General features: G+C 39.2%; 1 protein-coding gene across 1 annotated transcript; it reads right to left on the bottom strand.

Moving 5' to 3' along the window:
• Positions 1-139: 139 nt before the first annotated feature.
• LOC117455888 (growth hormone receptor-like) lies at positions 140-27,795 on the bottom strand. The gene is made up of 14 exons (XM_071204937.1): positions 27,554-27,795; positions 27,408-27,460; positions 21,168-21,255; positions 15,298-15,433; positions 13,748-13,914; positions 11,537-11,703; positions 11,012-11,150; positions 9,781-9,916; positions 8,494-8,672; positions 7,462-7,640; positions 6,557-6,701; positions 4,898-4,991; positions 2,826-2,895; positions 140-2,468 (listed from the first exon to the last, which is right to left on the bottom strand). The coding sequence occupies exons 1-14, from the start codon at positions 27,702-27,704 to the stop codon at positions 1,605-1,607; spliced, it is 2,568 nt and encodes an 855-aa protein (XP_071061038.1). The 5' UTR covers positions 27,705-27,795; the 3' UTR covers positions 140-1,604.
• Positions 27,796-27,802: the final 7 nt, after the last annotated feature.

Genomic DNA, 27,802 nt, shown 5'->3' with positions numbered 1-27,802 from the left:
CCTAGTGCAATGCTGCAACGTGTACTTAAAAAAGGCTATTTCTCCTACTACTGAAGGCTATTATTCATCCTTGGACACTCGTAACATAAATGATACAGTCCCCTGTGTACTCTAGCTGATATTAAGACAGACACATAGCAAAAGTATAAAGTTGTTTATTTGTAACACGTTGAACAGTTAAAATACAATAACTATACAAATGTTACACTGATGACCATGTAACCCTAACTTATAATTTGCATTAAATGCGCTGTCAGCCCGACAACAACTACAAACCTTTATAGTCCATGCACTGAAAAAGAAATACTGATTGAGCTTGCAACTGACAACCCAAAATCTACTTTAGCTGTCTGCTCTAAAACACAGTTAGGAAAATAAATAGTAATGACATTGAAGTAATTATCATCTAATAGCCTATAATAAGTTTCATTTGATGCGTTACACATTTACAGGTCTTGCTTTTAAAAAAAAAAAACCTTTTTCTGGAGTTCAAGTGTTGGAAACCATATGATATTTGAACCCCAATACGTTTTAGTGTTAAAAATAATACAATTGTGGCACTTATTGAAAGGAATGAAAACAATATGAAAAACCACAAAAATATGGCACATGATATTTCACAGAGTAATTCCATCTGAACTTATTGTATCACAAAGTAGCCTTTGATATGTACAACATTATAGGAACGAAGCATATAAAAGTAAAATGAAATTTTTACATCAACATTGAATGAAATTACTACCACTAATGTCAAAAATGGGAAGTAAACAACCACCAACTTTGCAAAACCCGCAACAACGATACTGCATTGTCAAAACCGTTTTAAATGAAACATTTTTACATATTTATGAACGTTTGTATAACAATTCTTTTTCGGAAATCCGCTCAGGAAAGACGTTGAAATAAACTAACTAATGATTTTTACCCATGAAACCACTGTTCATGTCCCTGGTGAAACCTTAAGGCGACGTTTACATAATTAAATTGGCGTTCTTAATGTAAAACGCAAAAACAAATATTTCAAATATTTCAATATCAAAACTTATTTTAAGGTAAACCATGATGCTTTTTTTTAACCCAACAAAAATACTATGTTGCCTAAACTTACCCAAGCAGTTTTGTAGCGTAATTAATATTTCAATACACAATGTTAACAGCATGTTAATATCTACGATTGTCATCCGCTGAAGATATGTCGCTTCCCTTGAAACAAAATCAAACACTGAAAAAAATCTGGTGAAGACAGTGGAGCAATTAGCTATTAAAGAGTCAGATATTTTTTTGTGAGTGAATATTGGACTTACATTCATCAACAGGACAAAACACAAATCAAGGATAGGGTTTCCCTTTGCTATTTCCACACCGGCAGTCAAGCATATTGTTATGTTCTCTTCCTCCCTCAAAGCAAACTTCCAACTAAACTGTTACAGCACGTCAGAGGAAGCAACACGAGGTCAGAGGTGAAGGCAGGACAGGAGCACAAGCAACCCACAGACTATTTTAGGACACCTGACATTCAATACTCTTGTGAGAGCAAATCGTTTCCCGAGCTTATCTCTGCCTTCCATTGATTGAGATGACACTTCGAACATGTCAGAGGTGATCTATGGTGTTACGCTTCCCAAAAGTTCAGGGGTAAGATAGCCGCCTGGTGTCGGCACGATCTTTGGGATTATGACCTGGGGGGGAGGTGTCGAGTTCGGGGTGAGTAAGAGGCTGTACTGCCTGTTAACGCACCCCACCACGGTGTAGACGGGAGCAGGGGGAAGAGGACACCCGGTGGTGGTATCTGATTTGTGGTAAGGCGACAGGGACGGGGTTGAACTTGAGTACCCTGCTATCTGGCAGGGTTCACCCATGTCTCCCGAGGACACCCTGGGGCTCCTTTTACCAGCATTGAGCTCAGAGGTGTAGCCTCCATGATCTGGATTCACCACCAGGAACTGCAACTCTGTGTTCTCTTTCTTTTTCTCCAACAGGATCCCTTTCTCTCTGTCTTTGCTCGTGCTTTGTCCCACCTCTGTCTGGTCCTCGGGGGACAGCAGCACCTTGCCAGATGACCTCACCTCACTCACCTGGGTGTACAACGCTTCTCTACCTGGCGCTGCAAAACAATGCTCCCCGGCGTTGGGGTTTGGGACGTGCGAGCTTGTCTGTTCTGAATCTCTGCTTTCGGTAAGATTCGGGATTAGAGGAATGAAAGGAGAGGGCTCCGGTTCGCAGGGGAGGTCCGGATCGCAGCAGCTGGCCCGGCCCGAGTCGTCGTCTCTGAAGCCGATGGAGAGGGGGGAGCAGTTGGAGGTCAGGGAGCGCTCCATGAGACAGTCGGTGTCCAGGTCCGTCAGTCTGTCGCTCTGCTCCTCGATGTCCAGATCGATGAATTCCACCCAGGGGTCTTTGTTGTACAGCTCCGACCTCAGATCAGGGTAGCCACCCAGGATGGATCTCAGCTCCCTAAGCTTCCCTTTCTGAGAGAAACAATAGTTGATAAGAGACTACATTCAGATGGTAAAGTAAGGTATTTAGAGGCCAAACGCTAATAATTTGGGTAAAAAAAAAAATCCCACATCCGACAACCCTCTTTAAATCTTGTTAAATGTTCTGAGACCAAATCGAAAACAGTGCAATGTTGTTGATATTTTCCATGGAGTGAGTTATTCAGCCAACCAAAATAGTTGAGGTTGAAGTGTGATGTCGGTGAAAAGATTCTTTATACGTCCAAAATAAAAGTTGGGTCTGAAAATGGCTTCTCTTTTGCATTTTAAGTTACAAATCTCACTAAAACACAGTGCAAGACAATAAGGACAAATAAAGACTTTGAATACCTTGAGTAGTTCAGGGTCAACCCCCCTTATTTTGGGTCCAGGAACAGGAGGCAAAAGAATAACCATCAACCTTAGGGAAGGAAGAAACAAAGGACACATGTAACAACTAGCTTTATACCTTACATTAAATAAGTCATGTGTGACATTGATATGTGTACAAAGGGCATTATCTTTAGTTAGACTCATGCATTGAGAAGTCAATTGCCTTTCCCTTTAATAAACGCCATAACTGGACTCTGCCCATGAAGTAAAGTTGTTGTGTGTCATTCTGGATTAACAGCTTACCTATTTGTGTCATAACAATTAGACAGTAGCTTATGCCTAACTCACTCAGTGAGACAGGTTTCGCAATCTCCAGCTTTGTATAATCTTAAATGTTGTTCAGCAGTTCAGTCAAGTGCGATAAAAGAATATTCGCACAAGCTTCAACATGAACCTCAAGCTCTCCATTGTTCATGCGGTGAGTGTCGAGGCCTGATGCTTTATCCCCGCTCAAAGTTGAGACTAGACTTGTTTTGCAACATTTGTACTTTGACCAGGCCCTACTGTAAATACTTGCACCAACATATTTTACTGACACGGTTATATTACCAAATGGTTAGAACAAGGTCCTTTGGTAGTTCCTGCACCTACATCTTGGGAAGGTGACACACCATGAAAGTTCCCCTGTTGTTCACTTATATCCAACCTTTACAGTTTGAATCAGGTTTTCTGAAATCACATGTTACAGTAAGATGTGCGAAAAGACCTTTTAATGCTTGCTTTTGGTGAATTTAGTAGAAAAGTCAGAAACCAATTAGTAAATATACACTTGCAGAACAATCATTTGAACATGGGATGAAGCCGGGTTGAAATATAGTGCTCAATTGTTACCATGTTAGATTTAAAAGGTTTTTATAGATTTTTTACATGAAAATATCTCCGTGTCATACTACATCAATAAGAACATAATGGCAACAACCATAAACAAATTAACAATTTTGGCTCAGATTAAGAGAAAAATGCGATACATATGCAAAGAGGGCCTTTTTAAAGTAATAGGATAAATATAAAAGACACTGTTAGGCTCAGTTAGTAAAAACAAATAACTACATATGAATATTGGTTGATGATCCTTACTCTCAAAATTGACCCTTGCATGAAAAAGCAATGTTTTATTATTTGAAAATGAGTACAGAAATCATTTGTTCGTTATAGAATGAACTGTAAAAAGTGTTCTGGTGTATGTCTTTGTATAAACGTTGCCTGCAGATCTTGTTTCTTTAACAAGTCTGTTTTAGTTTTTTTCTGCCAGTGAGATCTCTCCTTCGACTGGAAACAGTTTTATTTCTTTTATTTTCTGTTTATTGTTAAAGTTATTATCATTGCTCTCAAGTTGTTTCAGGGGGTCCGCGGGGTCTTAAAAAGTATTAAAAGTTGATAAATCAATTTAGCGAAAATGAAGGCTATTAAAAAGTATTAAAGGGCATTTTCCAAGGTATTACATTTTGTAGCTTGTTTTCAATAAGTATATGAATTGTCGAAAGAGGTTGTGTTCTACAGTGTGCCTGAATGTAATCATGGCGTAGGTGTGTGGTGTGATTCTGTGAAGTTTATTTATGGCATCCCGTTGGATGTGACGTCATCTGAACAGGACATCGCACGCTCACTGCTTGATAGCGTGCGAAGGTCCGTTTACGCCGGTTGCCAAACAACATCGTTATGGGGAAATGCAAGTGTGCGTCCAAATGGTTGGAAGATAAGGAGGAAGGACAATCAATACTGTGTATAGTCATGTGAGGTAAAGTGTGTCGCCAAGGTAACCGGTTAAAACTCCAAGTGGCGATGAGGTCTTAAAATGTATGGAAAGGGTCTTAAAAGGTTTTACATTTGACTTCAGGATTCCTGCATATACCCTGAGTATGTGTGGATTTGGGATCATGGGTAGCGAATAAAGGGGATCCTAGTAAAAAAAAACAGACTTGACTTCAGACATCAGTACGAACATTGCAGAGCATATTCAACACTTTTGAATAGCGAGCCTATCAAGGTCCACAGCCCACACAGAAACCCTGACACTGCTCAATACTTACTTTTCTTGCTGGGAGATGATAACCAACATCAGGATGGTGACTAAACACAGGGCCCCGAAGATGAACAAGGCCAGCACTGGGAATCCAGACACCGCTGAAAAGGACATTTTCAATGAATATAAAACATCATCAAAGTATCAAATAACTGACTTGCATAACTTTGCTGGTTCAATGTGTTCCCTTATTGGCGTAATGGCTCAGTCCTTGAGACAGAAACTGCTTCAAAGAAATGACTCAGGCGCTTATTCAGACTCCACACAGATGAAAGAGTGTCCTCGCATTTACTTTATGAGCTTTCTTTATGAGAACCTGTATTAGACCTGAAGACACCTGGCTTCCTCCAGTTAAAGGAAAGCTGGATTGAATTAAGTGCGGTTGCATTACATAGTTATCCGGTAATCAAAATCAAATAATAAGATGTGTTCTGCATTAGAGGTTCAAAAAATACTCTGACTTTTAACTTAAGTAAAAGTAGAAGTACCTTTGTCTTAACATATTCCACTATAAGCAACCGTTCTGAATTCTAAACGTTACTTAAGTATATGTACAGAGGTATTAAAAGCATGTTGTACTTTTAGTGCAGAATGGCCCTTTTGGAAGTATCATATTATTATAGAATATTATATTATTTAGTTTTATCACTTACATATACATTTCAGAGCAATTAAAAGCTGTTGGAAACAGTTTTCGTTTTAAAAAACTGGGTTTATTTACCTTTTTGTACATATAGAAAATGTCATCTGTTTTATATGCAGGAAGTAGCCGGTAACTATGAGTGTCAAATAAATGTAGTGCAATAAAAGGTACATAATGAAGTGGATTAAATCACATTGGTTTTCTCATACAGCATCTCTGTATAGTATGTGTCTGTCCTACACGGCTTGTTGGAGCTCCTGCCCCCCCCCTCAGATGAGAACGCTGCGTGGGGTCTGGGTGCCGTGTTGGCGGGACGCTGCGGGTAATAACCGGAAAAGCATGACAAGGGACCTTTAAGCGATGCTAGCTGCATGGTTGGTCACTCAGTAAGTCCACCACTGAAATGTCTCATGATGTAATTCAGAACTCGTTCAATTCATGAGTTCAGTTATCTTGTTGTGGCCCAAATACTTTGATTTATGACCAAACATCTGCAAAGCGGCCAGCATTTTCCATCGACCGCAAGTCTACAAATGTTGGCAGGCTAACACGGTAAACTGATATAATTCTGGTAACTGTTTTTATCCATAAATAAATACAATCTATGGTGGACATGTTAGTTTAGGTACAAAAAAAAATGGAGGTACATCTTAAATATATGAATTAAAGTGGATTAACTTGAATCTTCTTTCGGGATATGGACTTGTCTTATGTCTTTAAAAAAAAAGGGAAACATTGAACTGATTGCTTGTTTTTTTTTGCTTGCGTTTCTGCATTGTTCAGGTAAATGTTGGTCACAGTGTGTGGGTGATCACAAGGACAACTACATAACATCCACAAACTATTTTTCATTTTATGATTCTGAAGCTCAGCAGAAAAAGTGGAGCTGTTAGATAAACTCTTAGCCGGAACACTGAAAGGTTTATTCAGGGTGACAAGGACGTTCAGTTGCAGCCTCACAGCTCAAATGTAGAAAGACGTATAAAAGCAATTATGGTCAGCCTGAATGCAGTGAGTGTTAACCTTTAGATGGTACGTGTACGATGACAGACTCGCTGAACTCCCCAAACAGTTTCCCAGCCAGCATTTTACACCGAACACGGATCTCGTGATTGGCGTTGGTTTGAAGCCCAAAAATGGAGCGACGTGTGGTCTTCACAAGGTCGACCTGTAAAAAAGCAGATCAATCAGTCGGATATTTCAAATCAAATGTACATAGGTTGTACATTTTTAGTTGTAATTCAAGGCAAGGCAAGTTTATTTATATAGCACTTTTCAACACAAGGCAATTCAAAGTGCTTTACAAAAAATGAAAGACATTAAGAAAATGGCATTTAAAATCAGTCATTAAAAAGAAAAGATAATAAAATAAACATTAAAAGAAAAAATACATGGATAAAAGTTACAGTGCAGTCTAAGATATGAATAGTTCAATTAAACATTAAAAGAAAAAGTACATGGATAAAAGTTACAGTGCAGTCTAAGATGTGAATAGTTCAATTAAAAGCAGCGGCAAAAAGAAAAGTCTTCAGTCTGGATTTAAAAGTAGTAAGAGTTGCAGCGGACCTGCAGGTTTCTGGGAGTTTGTTCCAGATGTTTGGAGCATAATAACTGAACGCTGCTTCTCCATGTTTAGTTCTGACTCTGGGGACAGAAAGCTGACCAGTCCCTGAAGACCTGAGAGATCTGGGTGGTTCATCATTTAGCAGGAGGTCAGAAATTTATTTTGGGCCTAAACCATTCAGTGCTTTATAAACCAGCAGCAGTATTTTGAAATCTATTCTTTGACACACAGGAAGCCAGTGTAAAGACTTCAGAACAGGAGTGATGTGATCCACTTTCTTAGTGTCAGTGAGGACTCGAGCAGCGGCGTTCTGAATTAGCTGCAGCTTCCTAATAGAATTCACACACTCAAATATAACACGCACCATTTCCCACTGGTCAGAGATGGCGTTGCGGTACCCGACCTCGTACTGCAGCGTCATCCATCCCATCTTCACGTCGGCGGACTGAGGAGGATTCCAGCTCAGCATGATGTCAAAGCTAGTGCCAGTCACACTCACATTTAGCAGAGTCCAGTTCAGGCCTACTGGAGGGTCCGGCTCCACTGCAGGCCAACAAATAGAAGCTTTATCACCAGCATGGTATTATCAACAAACTTCTCTTTTAACTAAACTCTATACGTACACATAGATCCACTCAATCAATACATGGGATGTGGATGCTAAACTTTGGAACACTTTTTAAAATGTCTGTATCTTTCCACTAGTCTAAAATAAGATGTTACAATATACATATCCATTATTTAACCAGGTCAAAGTCTTACTTAGATATGAAATGTAATTTTTAAGAGTGACGTGGCTAAGATAATCATTATAATCATCAATACACAGACAAATACAACAGTAAAGCACCACAGATGAATGAGCAAAGAATGCAGTTAATATGCAATATTCAAAAAAGACACGCACACTTTTTAAACCATCAAGATCAATCAGATTGGTCAACAGAGCTATTTCTCGATGTTTTAAAATGGAATAGTAATACTCTGTCAATATCAGGCCTAGATCTGTCTAACCTTGAGGACAAATATCTATATAATTATAGTGTCGATGCACAGATTACAAAGAACCAGCCAGGAAAGATTTACTTATAAAACCAATGAAAGTCTACAAGCATACAAAGAACACCACTGAGCAGCATTAGCATAAAGAAGTGTACGCATTTAAATTCAAACGCCAGTTAAAAACGGTATTTTCTGGGCAATAGTCGGTTCATTTCATGCAGTGCAGGTCACCAAAATACCTTTAATGTAAGGTATTTATTTTTCTGAGAATATGGACAAAGGCATGGGAACTTTACCAGGTTGCAAACAAATCCTTTGATACGAAAGTCTTGCATGGGTTTTTATTTTCTTCCAACTTTCTGTCTGGATCGTGACAGGCGTGCAGTTCACTCACCGATGTCTTGAAGTTCGAAGCGGATCTCGTCATACATGATGTCTTGATCCCTCGAGTGCAGTTGGACTCGGTAATCTAACCAGACGGACGTGTGGCTCTGGTTGAAAAAGCACTGGTTTGGCCTGTCTGTGCTGTAGTGAGGACACTCCCTCCACTCCACAGGAGGAGTGTGGGGGAGTCTGCAAACGAGCAAGACAGCAGTTGTTTAAAAAAAAAAAACTACATGGAAATGACGGGAGACATTTCTTTGTGCAGTCCGATAATCTACTCGAAGCAGTTCCTAAATATTTTACAGACACATATATATTAGATTATTCTAAGACCAGTAGTGGAGCTTTATGTAAATGTAAGTCTGCCTTGAAGGCGATTCTCAGTCGCACGTCGTGGGGTTGTTCAAATAAAAAGTATATATCCTCTGGGGGGCGGGTAATTGATCAGTACATTTTATGCCACTCTGCCAATTACATCACGAGATATCTTGCAGACAACGTGGAACATTTGACCTAAGGGGAGTGGGAGAGATCATAACAAAATCTGTAAATACATTTTTAAACAAATACATTTCCCTGTTTGAAAATACAAATCAGTTTGGGATAAATTATTTTCCCTCCATTAATTTGAAGCTTTTGGTTTGCATTTCTAAATGCACTTACCCATCAATTTGTTGTTTTACATTTGCTGAAATAATCACATTAGCATGAATAGTTAAAGGGGACTTCTCATGCAAAATGCACTTTTGTACGTCTTTTATACATGAATATGTGTCCCCGGCGTGTCAGGGAACTCACCAAGTGTCAGAAAACACAACCCTCTCTCTTTTCCTCCATACCCAAATCTCTAAAAACGGGGCTGCAACGGATCTGATACAGATTTGAAATATCTCTGAACGAGGAGCTCCGCCTATATGGGCAACTCTCCACCTATCAGGAGAAGACAGCCACGGCCATTGCCGTTCGAAAGCGCTGGAGACTGTAGTACATATGCCTGCACTGTAGGTGGCGCTGTAGTCTGCCACAAAAGCAGCGAAGAAGACTTCTCAGATTTAGCCCTTGCAAAAACAGGGCTAAAAAATAGCAAATAGAGCGAAATGAGGCATGGCTAAAATGCATGATCTGTTTGGTATTTTGAGAAATGGCCCTACAATATATTATTCAAATATAGCATGATGGGTCCACTTTAAATAAAATAAAAAATCTTCAAATTTCTTTCCCTGTTTTTTATCTGGACGTTCATTTCCTATGATTCACAGAAAGAGTATTGTTCCGTTATCAAAGTGTTCCTCCGTACTGTTTGGTGATGTAGAATAAGCGCAGGTTTCTCGGCTCGGAGACGCTTCTGGAAGTGCCGACACTCCAACTGCAGCGGAAAGTCTCCATATTGTTGGAGACGCAGCCCGTGAGGTGCGGGTTTTCCTGGGGGAAACCTGCAGAGGGAGAGAAGCATCCATATTAGTTTTCCCTGTTTTATTTTGTCAAACATCTGTCTCTGGTTTCCTGTTTTATTTTGAAAAGTGTTCACGCCCAGTCTTGTCTGTTGCTTCCTGTCTCTGTGTTCCCTCCCGCTTGACCACCCGATTGTGTTCACCTTGTGCCCCTGTGTTTTCTCCTCCCTCCCCACCCGTCTTGTTCGTGGGATTAGTCTCGTGTGCATTTAAGTTCTGGTTTTTCTGTGAGTCTTGAAGTCGTTGGAAGGATTTTGTTCTGTGGGATTTAATGGTTTGCCTTGCCATATTTTACTGTGTTGCCTGGCCTAGTTCTGCAATTAAAGGATGATTTGATTTTCAACCATTTGGGTCCCGTCTACCTTGCCCTCCAGCCGTGACAAAACATGTCATTCTTTTAAAGAGGCAACAATGTACGATGCTTTATGTTCAACTGTTGTGAATTGACACATGTATACAACGTACACACGTGGACGTACTCAAGAGTGACGTAGGAGCACAAAGCACCAATGAACTGGCCAGATGTATGGAGAACCGGGATGACTGGAAGCAACGATGGAGGGCTCGTCTGAGGACGACCTAGAGATACAAAACCATGGCTTCCATTGGTTTCTGTGTTTGGGTCCAACTGCTTGCCGTACCCTGTGACACCCTATTGTTGACCCACATCTACTGTAGGATTTACAGTATGCTGATTATGGATAAGTAAGTCATACAATCCTGCTTCAAATAATCCAAACTATCCCTTTATTTGTTCGTTTTTTTGACAAGTACAATGGCTTACTGTGGTTCAACAGTATTTAGGCGATATATGTGGTTGGATTCACTCAGTTTAAACTGTTCAGTGTTACTATGATCATAAAGCCAAATACTCGAACATGATTTTTGTTTTATTTTGTGATTCTGATGATCGGCAGTAGTACGGAGGGGGCTGTTAGATAAACTCTTAGCCGGAACACTGAAAGGTTTATTCATGGTGACAAGGGCGTTCAGCTGCAGCCTCTCAGGTGGAACGTACAATAGAAAAGACTTTCATAACAGCTTTTTGCATCCAGACTTTATTCAGTGAGTGTTTACCTTCAGATGGTACAAATACCGACTGGCTGAACTCCCCGAACTGTTCCCCAGCCAGCCTTTTGCATCGAACCCGAATCTCATGATTGCCGTTAGTTTGAAACCCGAGAATAGAGTGATGTGTGCTCTTCAAAAGGCCGTCCTGTGGCAAGAAAACAAGGTTTGAACATCAGAGGAAGTGGAACAGCTAACTTATCTCATTCCTTTTCTTAGAAACATTCACAATCAATGTATCAAAGTCAAGGTCAAAGTTATTGTCAATCTTTCAGTTTGTGTGTACAGACAGAGATCGAAATGCCGTTTCCCACAATCCCGAATACAAAAATACAAATATGTATATCCTATACTGTATATATACACAATCAACAGACACATGTTTACATATGCACACATTAAGATAAAAACACAACAATCAATAAATACAAAAATAACAGTCACTTCAATATCTTTGGGAATGTACATTAGTGCCAGATTGTCCATAGCAGCGTAAAAAGTGTCTGGTGCTGGAATTAAGTGTCAAACACCTACCGCTTTCCACTGGTCAGAGCTGGCGTTGCGGTACTGGACCTCGTACTGCAGCGTCGTCCATCCCATATCTGCAGATGGAGGCGGCTTCCAGCTCAGAATGACGTCATAGTTATTGTCGGTCACAATTCGCAGAGTCCAGTTCAGGCCCACCGGGGGATCTGGGCGCGCTGCAGGCGAACACGTAAGAGTTTTAAAGGTCACCTATTATGCAAAATCCACTTGTTCGTGTCTTTTAGCTGATCAGATTTTGCCCACTTTGTGATGTCATAAAGGCATCGGCTTGTGTAACCGTTAGCCACTGTATCACCTGAATCTCCTCCTAGAGCTCCATTGTGTTCTTTTTAACCACATACAGTATCTCTCAGAGGGGCGTGGGGAGTGGCTCTAAAGTCACCGACAGAGAATCAGCACTTTTGAAACATGGCAGAAACAGAAGGGATTATGGGATGTTTTGTATATATCTGAGACCTGTAATATATTGATGGAAAACAGTATAATAGGGGACCTTTACATGTGGGCATATAACATGAGGCTCTAAAGAGATTGACTCACTTTCGGACTTAGCTTCAAGTGTCTATTTATGAAACTGCAGATTTGTGGCAGCTTCACGTGGGATTTATTGACAACAAATATAGAATAATGCAATGCACTTACTATTCAGTTAGAGATATAGTAATATCTCACAGCTAAGTGTAAACCTGAACTGGACTTTTGCCTTGTCAACAGAGTGAGCAAGTTCTCCATATTCCAGATAACACTTGAACACAACCATGTGCACATGTGAGTAGTAAAAGCAGTGACCTTGCTAGAACAGGTGGAGAAAGAGGTTCTTTTAACCATGCTAAAGTAAATGTACTTATACCCTTAAGTGCCATTTCTGTCATCTTCACCTTCTTTGATATCAGGAATATACAGTATGTACTACTAACTGACTTCACATGCAATCCATTTGTATATCTTTTTGTTTCTTCCTAGTCCTTTTATTAGCTGCATCAAACAACATATATTGCACTTCATTCAATGATAAGAACACAAATATATATGTAGGTTTAACATTTCAACACTTATTGTTGTATTTTTAATATGTATTGCATATTGTTTAAAAGGCCTTTTGTTGAAATGGTTACGTTATTGAACCCGAACTCTATCAGAAAGAAAGGAGGATGAATCAAAAGAAAAGGTCCTAATAGTATATATACTGTAGGGGACCTTTAATATCAGCAATTGAACAAAACTCTTTTGGAACAAAACTGCGTATACAATAAGTACAGCTTACACATAAGGATTCATGGATTCATTCAATAGAAATAGAATCGAAACATTTTTCTTTCTCTTTATACATCAAGTAATATTCAAAAGCCACTTAAGAAGATCTATTTTCTCCATGTTTCTAGGAATAGGAATTCAACATGTGATAGACATCAGGCTATCAATGATACCTGGACCTTCAGCATATGGATAGGAATGAATCTGGAAAGTAAGATGTATGAAAGTGCTACTGAAGTGGAGATTTCTGGCTAAAGAAAAATCATGATTTTACAGAAAAAGTCATTTAAAGATATGTATTGTGAAATTTGATACAAGACTCTACCTGTGAAAAGTCTTACATTTTACAAACAGATATCCTCATCATACCTCCGTATTGTATTAGCTTTCATGACATATGTTGCTTTAATATGCAAACCAGAAATTGTCTAATTAATGAATTTAATAGAAAAATAAAATATATAATACAAATGTACAGAGAAGCCATTTATTCTCTGTTTGACTTCATGCAAATAATTCAAATATCATCAAAACTAGGCTCAGATGTTTTAATAAAAGTATAAAAAACCCATCTGATTTCTTCTACCAGTTTGACATGCATTTCTTTATTACAACACCAACAAGTAATTGTTGTTTTCCTCCTCTAAAAACAATAGTAAATACTAGCATTTTGAAACTTGGATAATCACGAGTTATCAAAGACTATTGTTGTGATCAACGAAAAAATGTGTCTAATGAATTGAAGTACTTATATGTAATAATACTAACTGATTGAATGTCATGGTGGCAAAATATGCATAATTCTAAACATTGACCAGTGCATGAAAACACATATTGCTTGCCTTTCAATATGTTTGAACCAGGTTGCTTTGGTAAAACCTTAGTTTATATTCTGCTTTCTATCAACTTCCTGTCTGGATCGTGACAGGCGTGCAGTTCACTCACCGATGTCTTGAAGTTCGAAGCGGTTCTCGTCATACATGATGTCTTGATCCCTGGAGCGCAGCTGGACTCGGTAATCTAACCGGGCGGATGTGTGGCTCTGGTTGAAAAAGCACTCGTTTGGCGTGTCCGCGCTGTAGTGAGGACACTCCCTCCACTCTTTAGCCTGTCTGCAATCAGGGGGGAAAGACCACATCTGTTATACAATTAGAAGAATTGTATTCTATCTTCTCCAAAATGTTTATTTCTGCTTTAAAAAGGTCACCTATTGAACAAAATCCACTTGTTCATGTCTCTTCTACTTCATGTGTCTCTGTGGAAAGAGACTCTGAAAGTTTCAGCAACAAAGATTCTCTCTTTTTGTCCTATTTTCTCATACTGATATTCTGTACAAACTGTGCCGTTGTATTTGTTGTAAAGTGTCCTTATTGTAAAGTATTGTTACTGTATGTACAGCACTTTGGCTCGACCAAAAATCGTTTTAAAAATGTGCTATATAAATAAAACTTGATTTGATTTGAGCCATTTATATAAAAACCTGTCTGAAAATGACCTGATCTGATTTTGGCCACTTTATGATGTCCTAACGATTTATTTTTTTTGCATTTGTAACCATTAGCCAACCAAGGTATTTAAGAAACTGCAGATTTGTGGCAGCTTCACGTGGGATTTGTGGACAAAAAATATAGAATAATGCAATGCACGTACTATTCAGTTAAAGAGAAACACTACCCTCAGATATAGTAATATCTCACAGCTAAGTGTAAACCTGAACTGGACTTTTGCCTTGTCAGCAGAGTGAGCAGGTGCTCCATATTCCAGATAACACTTGAACACAACCATGTGCACATGTGAGTAGTAAAAGCCGTGACCTTGCTAGAACAGGTGGAGAAAGAGGTTCTTTTAACCATGCTAAAGTAAATGTACTTATACCCTTAAGTGCAATTTCTGTCATCTTCACCTTCTTTGATATCAGGAATATACAGTATGTACTACTAACTGACTTCACATGCAATCCATTTGTATATATTTTTGTTTCTTCCTAGTATTAGCTGCATTAAACAATATATATTGCACTTCATTCAAAGCTAAGAGCACAAATATATATATGTAGGTTTAACCCTTATGTTGTGTTCGGGTCTCCGTGACTCGTTTCAAGTTATTATAAATTATATAATAACTACGCTCTAGTTTTTTTTATCGGAACAAGGCTTCCTGATATCCTCCACAACGGCTATATAAACACTAAAACACTGATTTTGACAATTTTAGCCAAGTCTGAAGGTCTCTAAAAAGAAAAGTGTATAATTTGGTGTTCGGGTCAGCAGAATTGTTTTGGGGGACTCCGGGTCAAATTTGGCCCAATCAAGATTCATCTTTGACTTTAGACACCCCACCCCCGTTATTGTACCCCGAACTCTACCAGAAAGAAAGGAGGATGAACTCAAAAGAAAAAGGGCCTCTTCTTATCTCTTTCCCATTTTTCAATGTGTGACCTCGGTTTGCTTAAACTCACAGAAACAGCATGTTCTGTAATCATTATTTCCCCTTACTCTTTGTTTTTGTAGAACAAGCGGAGATCTCCCGGTTCTGAGAAGTTCTTGGAAGTGCCGACACTCCATCTGCAGAGGAAAGTCTCCAGATTGGCGGAGACGCAGCCCGTGAAATGTGGGTTTATCCGGGGGAGGACTGTAGGGAACAGAGGGAGGGGAAGAAAAGTAAGCACACATCGAATGATTTTCCAACTGTAAAGATTTAAGACGCTTTCTCCTCTCGGGTGCAACTCTTATAAATCATGGCTGTGCTCCAGGGAGACGATGGGAGCTGTAACGTAAACCCTGGGAGCATCGCAGCCACGGGGCAAACGTCAGCTTTTTCCTGGAAGTCCGTTTATTGCTCTTCAAATTAAAGCTGCGGCGGTAGAGTTCACCACCACGGCTGTCGTGGAATCTGCTTTCTGTGAACTCAAAGAGGGTACAGAAAGTACTCCTTGGAACCAGTTGTACTAGCTGGGTACATTCAAACCATGTGTGTACAGAGCATGTTTGTACAGATTCCTCGCAGCAGACTAAGCTCCCAAACCATGTCTGTCTGTAGGGAGTTTCACACTCTCAAAGCCAAACAAGTGACGGGGCTCTATAACGCTTTTTGGGGGTGTTTCCTTTCCTATTGAAGAACAAGATTCAACTTATTCTCAATACGTAGTACAACTATGTAACGAAACGGTTTCTCTGCATTTGACCCATCCTCGTGTTAGGAGCAGTGGGCTGCCATTTTGAACGGCACCCGGGGAGCCGTGTGGGGAACGGTGCCTTGCTCAGGGACACCTCGGTAGCACTTGGTCTTTCCGGGACTTGAACTGGTGACCTTCCAGTTGCCAAGCCAAGTCCCTATGGACTTCGCCACCACCGCCCTAATAGTGTGATATATAGGTTTTTGTACATATTTTCAGGCTATAATCCAAAAGTGTCTCTCCAACACACTACCCCCCCCCCCCCCCCACTGCCTGAAACACCTTCATTGGTCTCCTTTGTTTACTTCCATAACATAGTGACATCCCTAAGTAACACTTGTGCTTCTATTGGCTAGCGCTCCAACACATTGTACGTGATCGGCTAAGGGTCAGGATATCTCTAAGCGGTTGACCAATCATAACAGAGCCGGCCAGCTGACCAATCAGAGCAGACTGGGCTCTGGTTTCAGACAGAGGGTGAAAAAAGGTGCTGCAGCACAGGCGGTATGAGAAAAATAAAGAGCTTTTTGAACATTAAAGCGTGGAGACACGTCATAGAGGCACAACATAGAAATATGATCCTGCAAATGGGCACAATAGGTCCTCTCTTAGTTACATTTAGAAAATATCGTTACTGTAAAATCTATTGCCGACGATCATCATATAGTGAACACCTTATCATGACAGTCATAGAATAGATTATAAATATTTGTAAATTACTACCATTTTTAGAATGCTGTTGACCTATGGTCATACACATAGGGAAGGTTTTTATAAAAAGAAAAGAAAGTTTAAAATAAATAAAGAGGCATTAAATGTAAAGGGAATGTCCACTCAAAGGTTAGTCCACGTTATTTGACAATATGAAAAAAAAAAAAAAACGAATTTACATATTTGAATTTATAAAATAAACTGTAAATCTGAAATGGAAAAGTTGTCTACTGTAGGCGAGTTATCCCTTTAAACAAATAGCTGACTGTGCTTTTGTATTAAGCAGGGCTGCTGATTGCATTAGGGATCCTAATCAATGATTCTGGGGACAGCAGCTGCTGAAATCAACATGTAAGAACACCCTTAGTGCATGCTTGCCGAGCACAAGATGGCTCCTTCACAGCTGAGAGGCAGCGCTCAGAGCGACCATGAATACCTCTGGCTCGCTTAGGGTGCTTCAGGGAAAAGGAGGAACAGGTTAAAAATAACCTGTTTACCAGATTCCCGACTCCTCGGAACTCTGCTTGGCTCAGGATTAAAAGAAAAATCTATTTGACACTCAGCTATGCCGGGCATTGAAATGTCTCACCTCATCATGTGTGTGTGCGCATGTGTGTGTGTGTCAACTTGATTTATTAAACATGTTTCTGGGTGTGACCGCAACTATGATAACTATGATAGTTACTATGATATGACAATAGAAAACATCCAACTTCTGCCATACAGTTTATATCATACTTTTAATGAATAGAGATTTGTCAAACACATACATATACATCTGAGGATTGTATATGGGAATGGTTACCTACATGAGTTTATAGAAAGTGTACTATATCACATATCAAATGTATTCTCTATAAGCACATATCACACACATCTGGTATATATTTGCAACCAGTAAAAAAAAGTGTGGATTGGAAGCATTGTGGTTTACTTTTGATTGTAAATAATTATAAGTCCCATTTAGCCCTCCTACTACTTGTTAAAAACCCTACTTCAGTAGTAAATGGTCATAAATTGGGTACTTTTAAGTATTTACGTTATGTAACATATGTCATCATTTAATTACCTTATGTAAGGGGCAAGAGTTAAGGTAAGTTGACTTTGGTTAACCTTGACTTTTGGCTTCACACAAACAGCAGTGTCCTGGTATAACATATTGAGCTGATAGGGTTAGCGGTTGTTTGGTGGATACACAAAACAATCAAGTATTGTTAAGGTCATTATTTTTGCTGTCCTTCCGTGTCAAGTTATGAATGGCCCCGTATCCCTTAACAAACTAAATCAACTCGCTAACCATACATTTTCCGCTCGCTGCTGTGTTTGCTCAACAGCCGCGAGACAGAGTTCACCCCTGGTGTAAGTCAACATGTGAGCGGCGGCAGCCAAGCACTTTGTGAACACAGCCATCAGAGCCGGAAAACACACCATTTCCAAGATTGAAAATATCAATTTGCAACATATTGTCATTACAGGACTCCCCTTTCGGAGGTAAACTGTCACATACAGAGTACACGTGTTCACAGCATGAATCTCTGCCGATAGTCTATTTCAGGGAGAAACAAAAACATCCTCACTCAATCGCATGCGTTTCCTTTTCAGGAACAAATTCGAGCGGAGCAGGAAATAGCAGCTTTTAATCTCCTTAAAAGGACTCACTCATACAGCAGATGCCGTATGTTATAGAGGCAGCTTATTGCTTTTGCCATCTGTATTTCCATTATAGCATCTATTAACATCTGCTCAGTATGTAGGTGGCAAGCCTTCATTAATGTCTTCCAGTGAGCACATGTCCAGACATCAATCAGTGCACTCTCAGGAGGAAAGACCCCATCCTCTGTATTCAGAAAAAGCCATTTCCTACCATGGCTAAGAGCTTTCAACGCTTTCAATGGTAATGTGGGGAACCTTTTACTAACAAGGTCTAACAACATAACAAGCTTGTGTACGCCTGAATGTATGGAGCGGCAATATGACCTCATAATCACATCAAGACGCAATGTCAAGAGGCAATGTCCTGATTCCTGGATGATATACAGTGGTCATCAGGTGGTGAGGACGAATATTCAAGTTCCCCTACAGGGACTATTTCATTTGTCGAATTAAATCTTGAGCGTCCAGTGGATTTAAAGTCTGAGCCATTTTCTACAGAGTACCTAGAAATGTCCGTAAAAATAGTACAAGAGATAATCTTCAGGAAGAAATATCCAATCATCAAGCTAGTGCCAAGTGGTTGTGTCTAAATTGAAAACCCGTCGGAGAAACCTTGCGAAAGGTTTACCCAGACTGGCTTTACTGTAACCACTAAAAGGTAAATGTGTAACTATCTTGCGAGAGATTCACAAATGAAGGGTTAGACCTTGATCTGTTAAATGGCGCACAATTTCCCCTCGATCTTCCCATCTTGTACTTATTGTTCCACTATCGCAAAAAGGGTTTTGAGTGCATGCTTTAAAGAGAAACTAAGAGAAGAAGACAGCTCTGACCTCGTCTCGTTAGATTTAGCAACATTCGGAGATGGTGCTGCTAGCTACTTTCGTTAGAAAAGAGTTTGGCAAAATGGGCAGTTTTCTGGTTTTATACATTTAAAAATCTAGTTTAGACTTGCTAGCTTCTCAAATGTGTTATGAATTTATGTTTATGAATTTGTGTATACATATGTGTATATATATATATATTTATAAATACATAGAGACAATTCTCTTAACTTGCCTGTATATATATTATATGAATGATTATATGAATTATTCAAGGTTAAGGTATTCATTTATATTGTATGTATTTTAAGATGTAAAAAAAAAAAAAGGGAAAAGGGGTCGGATTAAATAAGTGTAAACTTCTTCCGACCCCTTTTCGGTCGTGTAATTAGCTAAAGTTTTGTTGTTTGTTGTTTATTGTTATCAGACAATGATACTACAGATTATTCAATTATTATTTAAATATTTCGTTTAGTTATTGCATTCATTTGTATAGTACTGTATCATGTCTACTCTGTATCATCTTTTGTTTCATTTGTATTTTCTTTGGTTTTACACGCTCGAAAAAAATAAATAAACTAAACTGACTAAACTAAATGTGACTCAACCAAGCTTTAACGCACAACTATCAATCTGTCAGACCCAACTCTTCAAATAAGTTATAATCAAGCATTTCCTATACATTCAAGTTGCCATCAACAAAAACAGCTGGGGTTGTTGCTAGCAGCAACCTGTGTTGATCAGAGCAGTGAAAGGTACAGGAGGCTAGCCGCAACCACAGGCTAATTCCCATGCCTCCAATACATTTTTAGGTACATTGTGTATTCAATTTGTATAGCCGTTAGCACTCCTTCCCCAGCAAGAGCATGTGGACGTCACTCACAATTAATTAAGCAAATAACACAAAGGAGAATTAAGTGTTGAAAGCATAAACGTTACTAAACAAACATAAACAAGACAGCCAGCCATAATAGCCTCCGTCTGCAAGATAAATTACGCCTCTTATAAATACTGAGATCATTTGTTTTGCATTTTACATACTAAAAAGCCATCGACCACAAATTGTCACCACATTGGTTTCCATAACTCCTTTTGAGATGTGAATGCAGTGATTCAGAAAAATCTGGAGGGTATTCAAAGTTGGCGAACTGTAGCGTCTGTAAAAAACATGCAGAGCGGAGGCACCGTTGAGTTCAAAGGACACATTGGCAGCCAGTTGAAAGCGTTCACTTGCTTGTTACGCTACAGGGGGAAATGACATGCCTGTCGGAACACGGCTGCCTTGTTCGTATAGCATACAAACAAAAACAGAATAAAAGTAAACGGCAGGAAAACAGGCTGAACGCATCGTCTGTCAACACCAAGCTGAAGTACACTACAAGTGTTATGTAATGTGACAAGCACAGGATGTCCCCATGTGACATTGAGGGTCAATGCCGACCGTGTGTATCTTTGTAAAATACAACGTGTGTGTGCAAAAATACAGTCTTTTATTACCACTGAGGGGCTGTTACGGAGAAAAAGGGGGGGGGGGGGGGCGCTACACTCTAAACAGCTTCCCATTGTTCAACAGCGGAGTACTCTCGACTCTCCAGAATTCCTGGGAAGCCAATTCACTAGAAACTCTGCTCCCTCTGTGTGGAGGGCTTTGCTGTTGTGCAACACACATTCGAATGCCAAATCAGTACGCAACACACAGTAACACTGCAACTGGACATCTTTTGTACTATTCAAGGCTCTTTCAAATTGGGCTGTTGTCTATTAAGGGTTTTATCTGGTGTTGCGCAACTTGTAATTGCCAACCAACTACATCAAAGATAATTAAACATCTACAAATGTGTAGAAAAGTAAAACAAATCTAAATCAATGCCAACCACAAAAGTTGCAACCATAGTAACACAATATGTGATATAAAATAATAATAATTCAAAATCTGCATCATGCAATCATGCCTTGAATTGCTTTAAAATTCGAAACTTCTCATAAATATTCATACACATACCTGGCTCAGAAGCGTATTCCTGCGCTGAAGCAGTGAAGATGTGAAGGAGAAAGAGGAGCATGGTGAGAGCGACAGCCATGGTGTTGAGCTGTGGAGAACACATGTGGCGTATGGTTAGTTTCTCCGTGCAGTCCACCCAGCTGCACCACACAGCCAATGAAGGCCCAGCCCACTACCACTAAAACAGAGGTTAGGTACACCCAGGATCAAACCAGTGCTTTCGATAAACACATTCAACACATAACGTAATGTTTCCGTTTGTAAACCGGGCTCCAGTGCATATCAGCTTATCTGTTATTCTACTTCCTAACATTCAGCTGGAGGAACTATGCAAATATTTCTCTAAATACTTGACTCTTTAGGACACGAACCTAATACGTCAAAGTCAACTTGATTGTCAATCTTTCAGTTTCCCTTGTATGTCTTTGAATGTGTGTAATACAGTAAAGTTTAACTTCTTAAGGATTTAATAAAAGTTTGTGATGCTTTAGATACAGTTGACTTCTTGATGTGAAGACATTTGTGTATCATTTCCTTATAATTTAGAGCATAGTTGATATCATCTAGGGCGGCACGATATTGAAAAAAACGGACATTGTGATATATATAGCGTTTTTTTTAAAACTATATTTAACCGGATGAAGGATTTTAGTCACGGACGTCTGGATCTTAACTGGTTGACTCATCATACCTTAAGTCATGATCTAACATGTCATGGCAGGTTGCTTACCCTCAAATAAGGGGGTTCATCTGTGAATGAAGACGAGAAGACCCTTGTTGTATCCAAAATAGTTCCAGATGGCAGATGTTGCTTTTCTTTTTGGAAGTAAATCTTCATTCTCGCCGGTATTGTCCTCCTCTGCCTCGCTCATTTTTTACCGGTGTTTTGATGGTCTGCAAACTAGCGGGGCGGGGCCTGCTGTGATCTGATCAAGAATGATTGTGATTGGTGGTTTGATGTGCATGTGCATGTCACTCACTCAAGTACCCCTGACATGAGAGCTGCGCAAGTTTTCCTTTTGTAGCAAGGAGCAAAATAATTGTAACATGACGTGTTTGAGTTAATTTGCCTACTTAATATCGCCGCCCACAAAAAAAAAAAAAATTTCTTTTTTTATAAAATCGCACGTCCCTGCGATGTGAATATCGCGCATGCGCATATCGCGGTTATCGCCATGACGCGATATATCGTTCAGCCCTAATATGATCTATGGTAAAGTATTCAGAACTTTTGAACGCTTGAACCTTAACTCAACGATTTGTCAACAAAGCAACCAGCCATGCCAACATTAATTACACTGTAATCTGAGTTTTTTTTATTTGAACTGTATTGTCATGCTATAACTTAGATATTTTATTTAAGTGTATTTGAAGTGTACCAAGTATTATGTTCGTAACCTGAATTTAAATCAGGCTTTGTAATTATTTGAGTGACCGAGATCATGTAAGTGTATTTCATGTGTACTATGTATTAATGTATTGAGCTGTACTTAAATCAGGTTTTAAAATTATTTGACTGATAGAGATTATGCAATGTTATTATTTGTTTATTGATTGTTATGAACCTGTCGGAGGACCACAGATGGAAATTAGCTATAATCTGGTTTTGCTGAGATTAATGTTTTTGTATGCATGGTCCTTCTATAAATAAATACAAATACAAACCGATGAAGCAATCGAAGGAGAATAGTCAACAACTAGTTTGATTATCATCCAATCGTTGACGTCGTCTTTTTCTTATTGCAAAATATCATTTTTTTTTTAATACCAAATGAGAAATTGGTTAATCTAGACAAATTATAACCAGATTGGTTAATAATGAAAAATGACCCTTAGTATGTCTTTTTCAAGTATATGCTTCATTACTTTATTCTTTGAACTTCAATTTTAACTTAGTCTGTTCTTGTATTTCAGATTCATTTTCTTTGTGTTATTTCATAATGTTAACATTTCAAAATATCCAATGACTCAGGAGGTTATGGTCTTTGGTTCAGTTTGTTTTTTCATGGCACTTGTTGAAAGGTCGATGGCCATGGAACATTATGAATAGATACATATAATAATAATACAACATGGGATTTGTACAGCACCTTTCCGAATGCTCAAAGACACTTTACATAAAAGGATATGCATTATATTTCATAAGTTCTGCACTCTCTGAATCCTTTTCCAGTTTCAATATAACTCGTCAGCGCAAACAAGAACACGTACAAAGAAGTTAGAGTTTTCGAACAATTCATATTTTCCTTGTAATTTGAAATAAAACAACACTTCTCCGACAACGGGGAGCACTAGGAGGGTCCTATTTAGATTATGAGCATGTTTTATTCATACAATCTGCGTGAGATCATAATGTGTTTCCTTTCTGAAGAGAACACTTTTGTTCTCACCATGACATACATCTCCAGCCAGCAGGATTGGCTTCCCGCCAGCACATTGTGAAATCCATCCTTACTACATGTTGGACCTTGTTTGGATCTTGTTTACGGAGCCTTGGCTCGGGGTTCCAATAGGATTCGAGTTATTTTCATCTTGTGAGGCAGCGTTTTTCAACCCTCTGTGAATGAGTGATTAGGATTTACCCGGCATTTGTCCGATTGATCAAATCCTCGACAAAAACGTCCTAAATGCTGAGCAATCTGTTTTGGAGACGCCTCCCTACTCAGAAAAAAATAACAGTGTCATTTTCAGATTTAGAGTGAAACATAATACCTGTTTTATTGCTGGCAATAAAATGACCTAATAGCTTAACAATCTGTGTCCACAGCCAGACACACAGGAACAATACCTGAAGATGTGTTCTGAAGGGAGAGCACACGTCAGAATGGAAAAGATCGTTGAGGTATCATGTTCATTGTGAACAACATTTCTTTATGGAAGATCCAAATAAAGGTATCATTATAACATATTGACATGCAAACCTAAGACTATAACGGGCGAAGCCAAAGTGCCAACATGTGCTGAACACAAGACCATACATTTCCCTGCTACGAATAAAGGGATTCTAATTCTGATCGAGTTGTCGATGTATTTAAACTGCGTAAACAACTCTTTCATTGAATATTAATCTCTTCTAGGAGGGGAAACCCAGGCTGTTGCAAGCACAAGTGTTACATTTTGATATGTACAGGACTCAATATACAACATATGTACTGGTATTAACTGACCCTGATTACATGCAGTATCGCAATATAGATAATGCGTAATCGATCTTCGCTCTTCCTCATAGCTTATATAGATTCTTATGTAGCAGTTACAAGTTCATTTTATTCGATACCAGTGTTTATATTATTAATATCCACACACACATTTCTTAATGTGTGTCTAAATATGTTGCTGTATCTTTAACTTGCTTGATTTACAGTCATTCAAATTATTATAATACCATTATACCAAGGATTACATTTACGTTTCTTTAGTCCTAGAAATATGTAAATCATTTGGGATTATTTTCTTTCCATTATCTATGTTGGCCTCAAAGGTCTTCGGTCAGGCACTTAATCTGTCCCTCATTGTGTCAGTTGAATTGGAGGGCTTAATATATAACTAGACATATTCGCATGGCTCGGGCCAAGTGAGGGAAAGACAATAAATAACTTCCACCAACACAAACGTTGCTGTAGTCACGGCATTCTGACTCTAATCTGTGTTTACAATTGTTGGTATGTTGATAACAGACACACATTTACACTGATAAGACTACACTCCCTTCATAGCTGCAGATATCGTATACAGCCTATTTTTGGATGAACAGGTGTGCATTCCAGAAGCAAACTCAAGGTCATAGAGTTTGGGAAACGTACTAGTACACTTGGTTCATTAGTTTCTTTGTATACATTTATATCTGCGAGTCATTTAAACCAGAACACAGCATTGTCCTCGAGTGTCTCTCCCTCTCTACTTCCAAACAAAAAGAGCTGAAACTTAGCAAGGATAGCAGAGAAGATAAACAGACATATATTCATCTCGTGTAATAGTGTATTGGGTATGGAATTAATCTGCAGAGGCTCTGCTTGAAAAGGAGTCCAACAAAGGCCAAAATGTGGCCTGTAAAATCAATATGTGTAATGTGTATTTGTAAAGCGCTTTGAGCACTGGAAAAGCACTATAATAGATGTAAGGAATTATTATTATTAAATGTAAAGCTTGTTTTTTTAGCCTGATTACCAGAATCGGCTGATACTGAAACACTTGTTGATCATAAGTTGCAGCCCCCACCAGAGGATTACAGAGGCCCGATTATGCTGATTGGGGGTTCTCCCTTTCATGTGGTGTGTTGTATGGATGCTTGGTCTGCAAAGGGTCAAATCCCAAAGCTCTTTACAGAGGGAGTTTCTCTCAAACACACTCCACCCCTGCCTGAAACGCCTCCATTAAACTCATGTGTTTACTGTACTATCCTAATGAGATTGCGCTTGACTTGTGCTTCTATTTGCTTGCGCTCCAACACATTGTATATGGTAGGCTAAGAGGCGGGACATCCCCAACCAATCACAACAGAGTCAGCCAGATAACCAATCAGAGTAGACTGGGCTCTGGTTTCAGACAGAGGGTGGAAAGAGGTGCTGCAGCACAGGCAGTAGGAGCACAATAAAGAGCTGTTTGAATATTAAAGCATAAAAACACATAAAAGGGGCACGAAATACACACAAAGTCCTATACAATCCATGTTGACCTTGCAAATACGGTTCTTAAAGGTGGGGTAGGTAAGTTTGAGAAACCGGCCCGAGATCACTAGAATTTGAAAATACACAACCGGAGAAAATCTGCCACTTCCTTATAGAGCTCCTCCTCCAACACACACATGACCAATGAGGGCACGAGATAAATGTGTTCCCGATGGAAGGCTGACAGGCAGGTAGGCCATCCAATCGGTTGTACTTTTTACAGTATTACGGCTTCTACAGATGACATTTTTTTATGGATTTTTTGTCAAAGCACTTAAGATATTCATTGCTATCGGGATGTTAAGAGCATTCCATGGAATATAACAAAAAGTGTATCTCGAGCCGGTTTCTGAAACTTACCTACCCCACCTTTAACTGTCCCTGATGACTTGACATGACTATTTTGGGAGCCTGCTGTATGATGGCATTGGTAAGTCGTAATCGTAAAAGGAATCTAGGTATGTAGGTCATTTGTCGCAGTATTGTATGTAATATTTAACTAGGCATTGTGTGAATGCAGCATCAATGAAAGAACATAGCTGTATTATAATTGAAGGGAGAGTCGTTTAAAGCCAAAGAACATAGAATTTGGAGTCACTTTGGCTTCTCACAGTCATTGTTTATTTGGCCCCATGGGGACAGCATAACAAGCCGTAAGCACGGTGTTATTGACAAACTAGCACCTTATAAACTGTGATTTCAAAAGTGTTAGCAGGAGTCTTAACCGGGCATAACAATGTGTTGTACCTTAAAACTATTTTCAAATGTCTGGTTTTTCTCAATTATTTCCTGCTCAAGATATTCATATGAGACAGAAAAAAAGAAAGCTTGAATAAGTGTATGTTACACAAATAATTATCTTATCTTTGAGGACAGATTTATTGTGAGCAACCACTTGAATAATTAGCGAATGCATCAGGGGGTAATAGTATTCGTTCTAGGATATAAACAAATGTCCCCTTCAAAATTGCAACATACTAAGGTTATGCAAGTCCCTCCAAATTAAACTTTATGGCCCCTTGGATACTTAACACTTAACAGCACTTGTGATAATACTTATAATTGCTTTCCATGCTTTACCAACTATAGACTACACTTTATTTATTTGCACATATAAACGACATATATAAAATACTTTATATCTATATATATATATAGATATAAAGAGAAAGAGTTTGAATGCTTTAAGAAGCTAAATCCTCTATTTTATATATTAGTAGTAATACAAAAAGAAGATTTAAATGCACAATGTTCATATAAGTTAATGTTAAAGTTCAGATCCACTTGCAACATTTAAAACTCAAGAGGCTAGTATATTATATATTCAAATATAGACAACATTAAGGCTTACTTCACAGAAATGGCAGTTCAATTAGTTTGTTATCACAGTTTCGGCTGTTTTTCACACAGTGCTGTCTGAGATTTTGTAAGATTAATAAAGGAATATGTAGATTAAAATGCTCTGATATCATCACATACAATATGAAGTATCCACTGTCAGTGTAGGATACTGTCGGTTTGCATACAGCAGCGTAAACACACGGACATGCTAAACAAACGTGAAGTAACTCACTGTGGTGAAGTGGACAGCGGTCTGCTCCCGTCCTACAGCTCCCACACGAGGTCCTGCAAAACCGGGTACACCATTTCAATATCTCACTCACAAATGAAGTCCACAATCTCTCTGAACACAGCGCCGACACTCTCTGGAAAACCAACCGGGAAACCGAGCTCCATGCAGGGTGGTGACGCTGTCGAAGAAACGCCTGCTCACTGTTCTCCTCGTGTGTGTTTTGTGTTTATGTGTGTATGCGTGTGCGCGTGCGTGGGTGTGTGTGTTTGCAGCCTGGGCTGAAGTCGAATAGTCCATTTAGCTTAGGAACCTTCCTAAAGGAGTGAAATGACCCGGAAGTCCCTCAGTGGCAGCCATGATAAGTGCCGTTCGAATAGGCTACATGCACAGTCACT

This window comes from Pseudochaenichthys georgianus, chromosome 12, assembly GCF_902827115.2.
Source record: "Pseudochaenichthys georgianus chromosome 12, fPseGeo1.2, whole genome shotgun sequence".
NCBI classification, from domain to species: domain Eukaryota; kingdom Metazoa; phylum Chordata; class Actinopteri; order Perciformes; family Channichthyidae; genus Pseudochaenichthys; species Pseudochaenichthys georgianus.
This window is presented reverse-complemented; position numbering and strand designations above follow the sequence as displayed.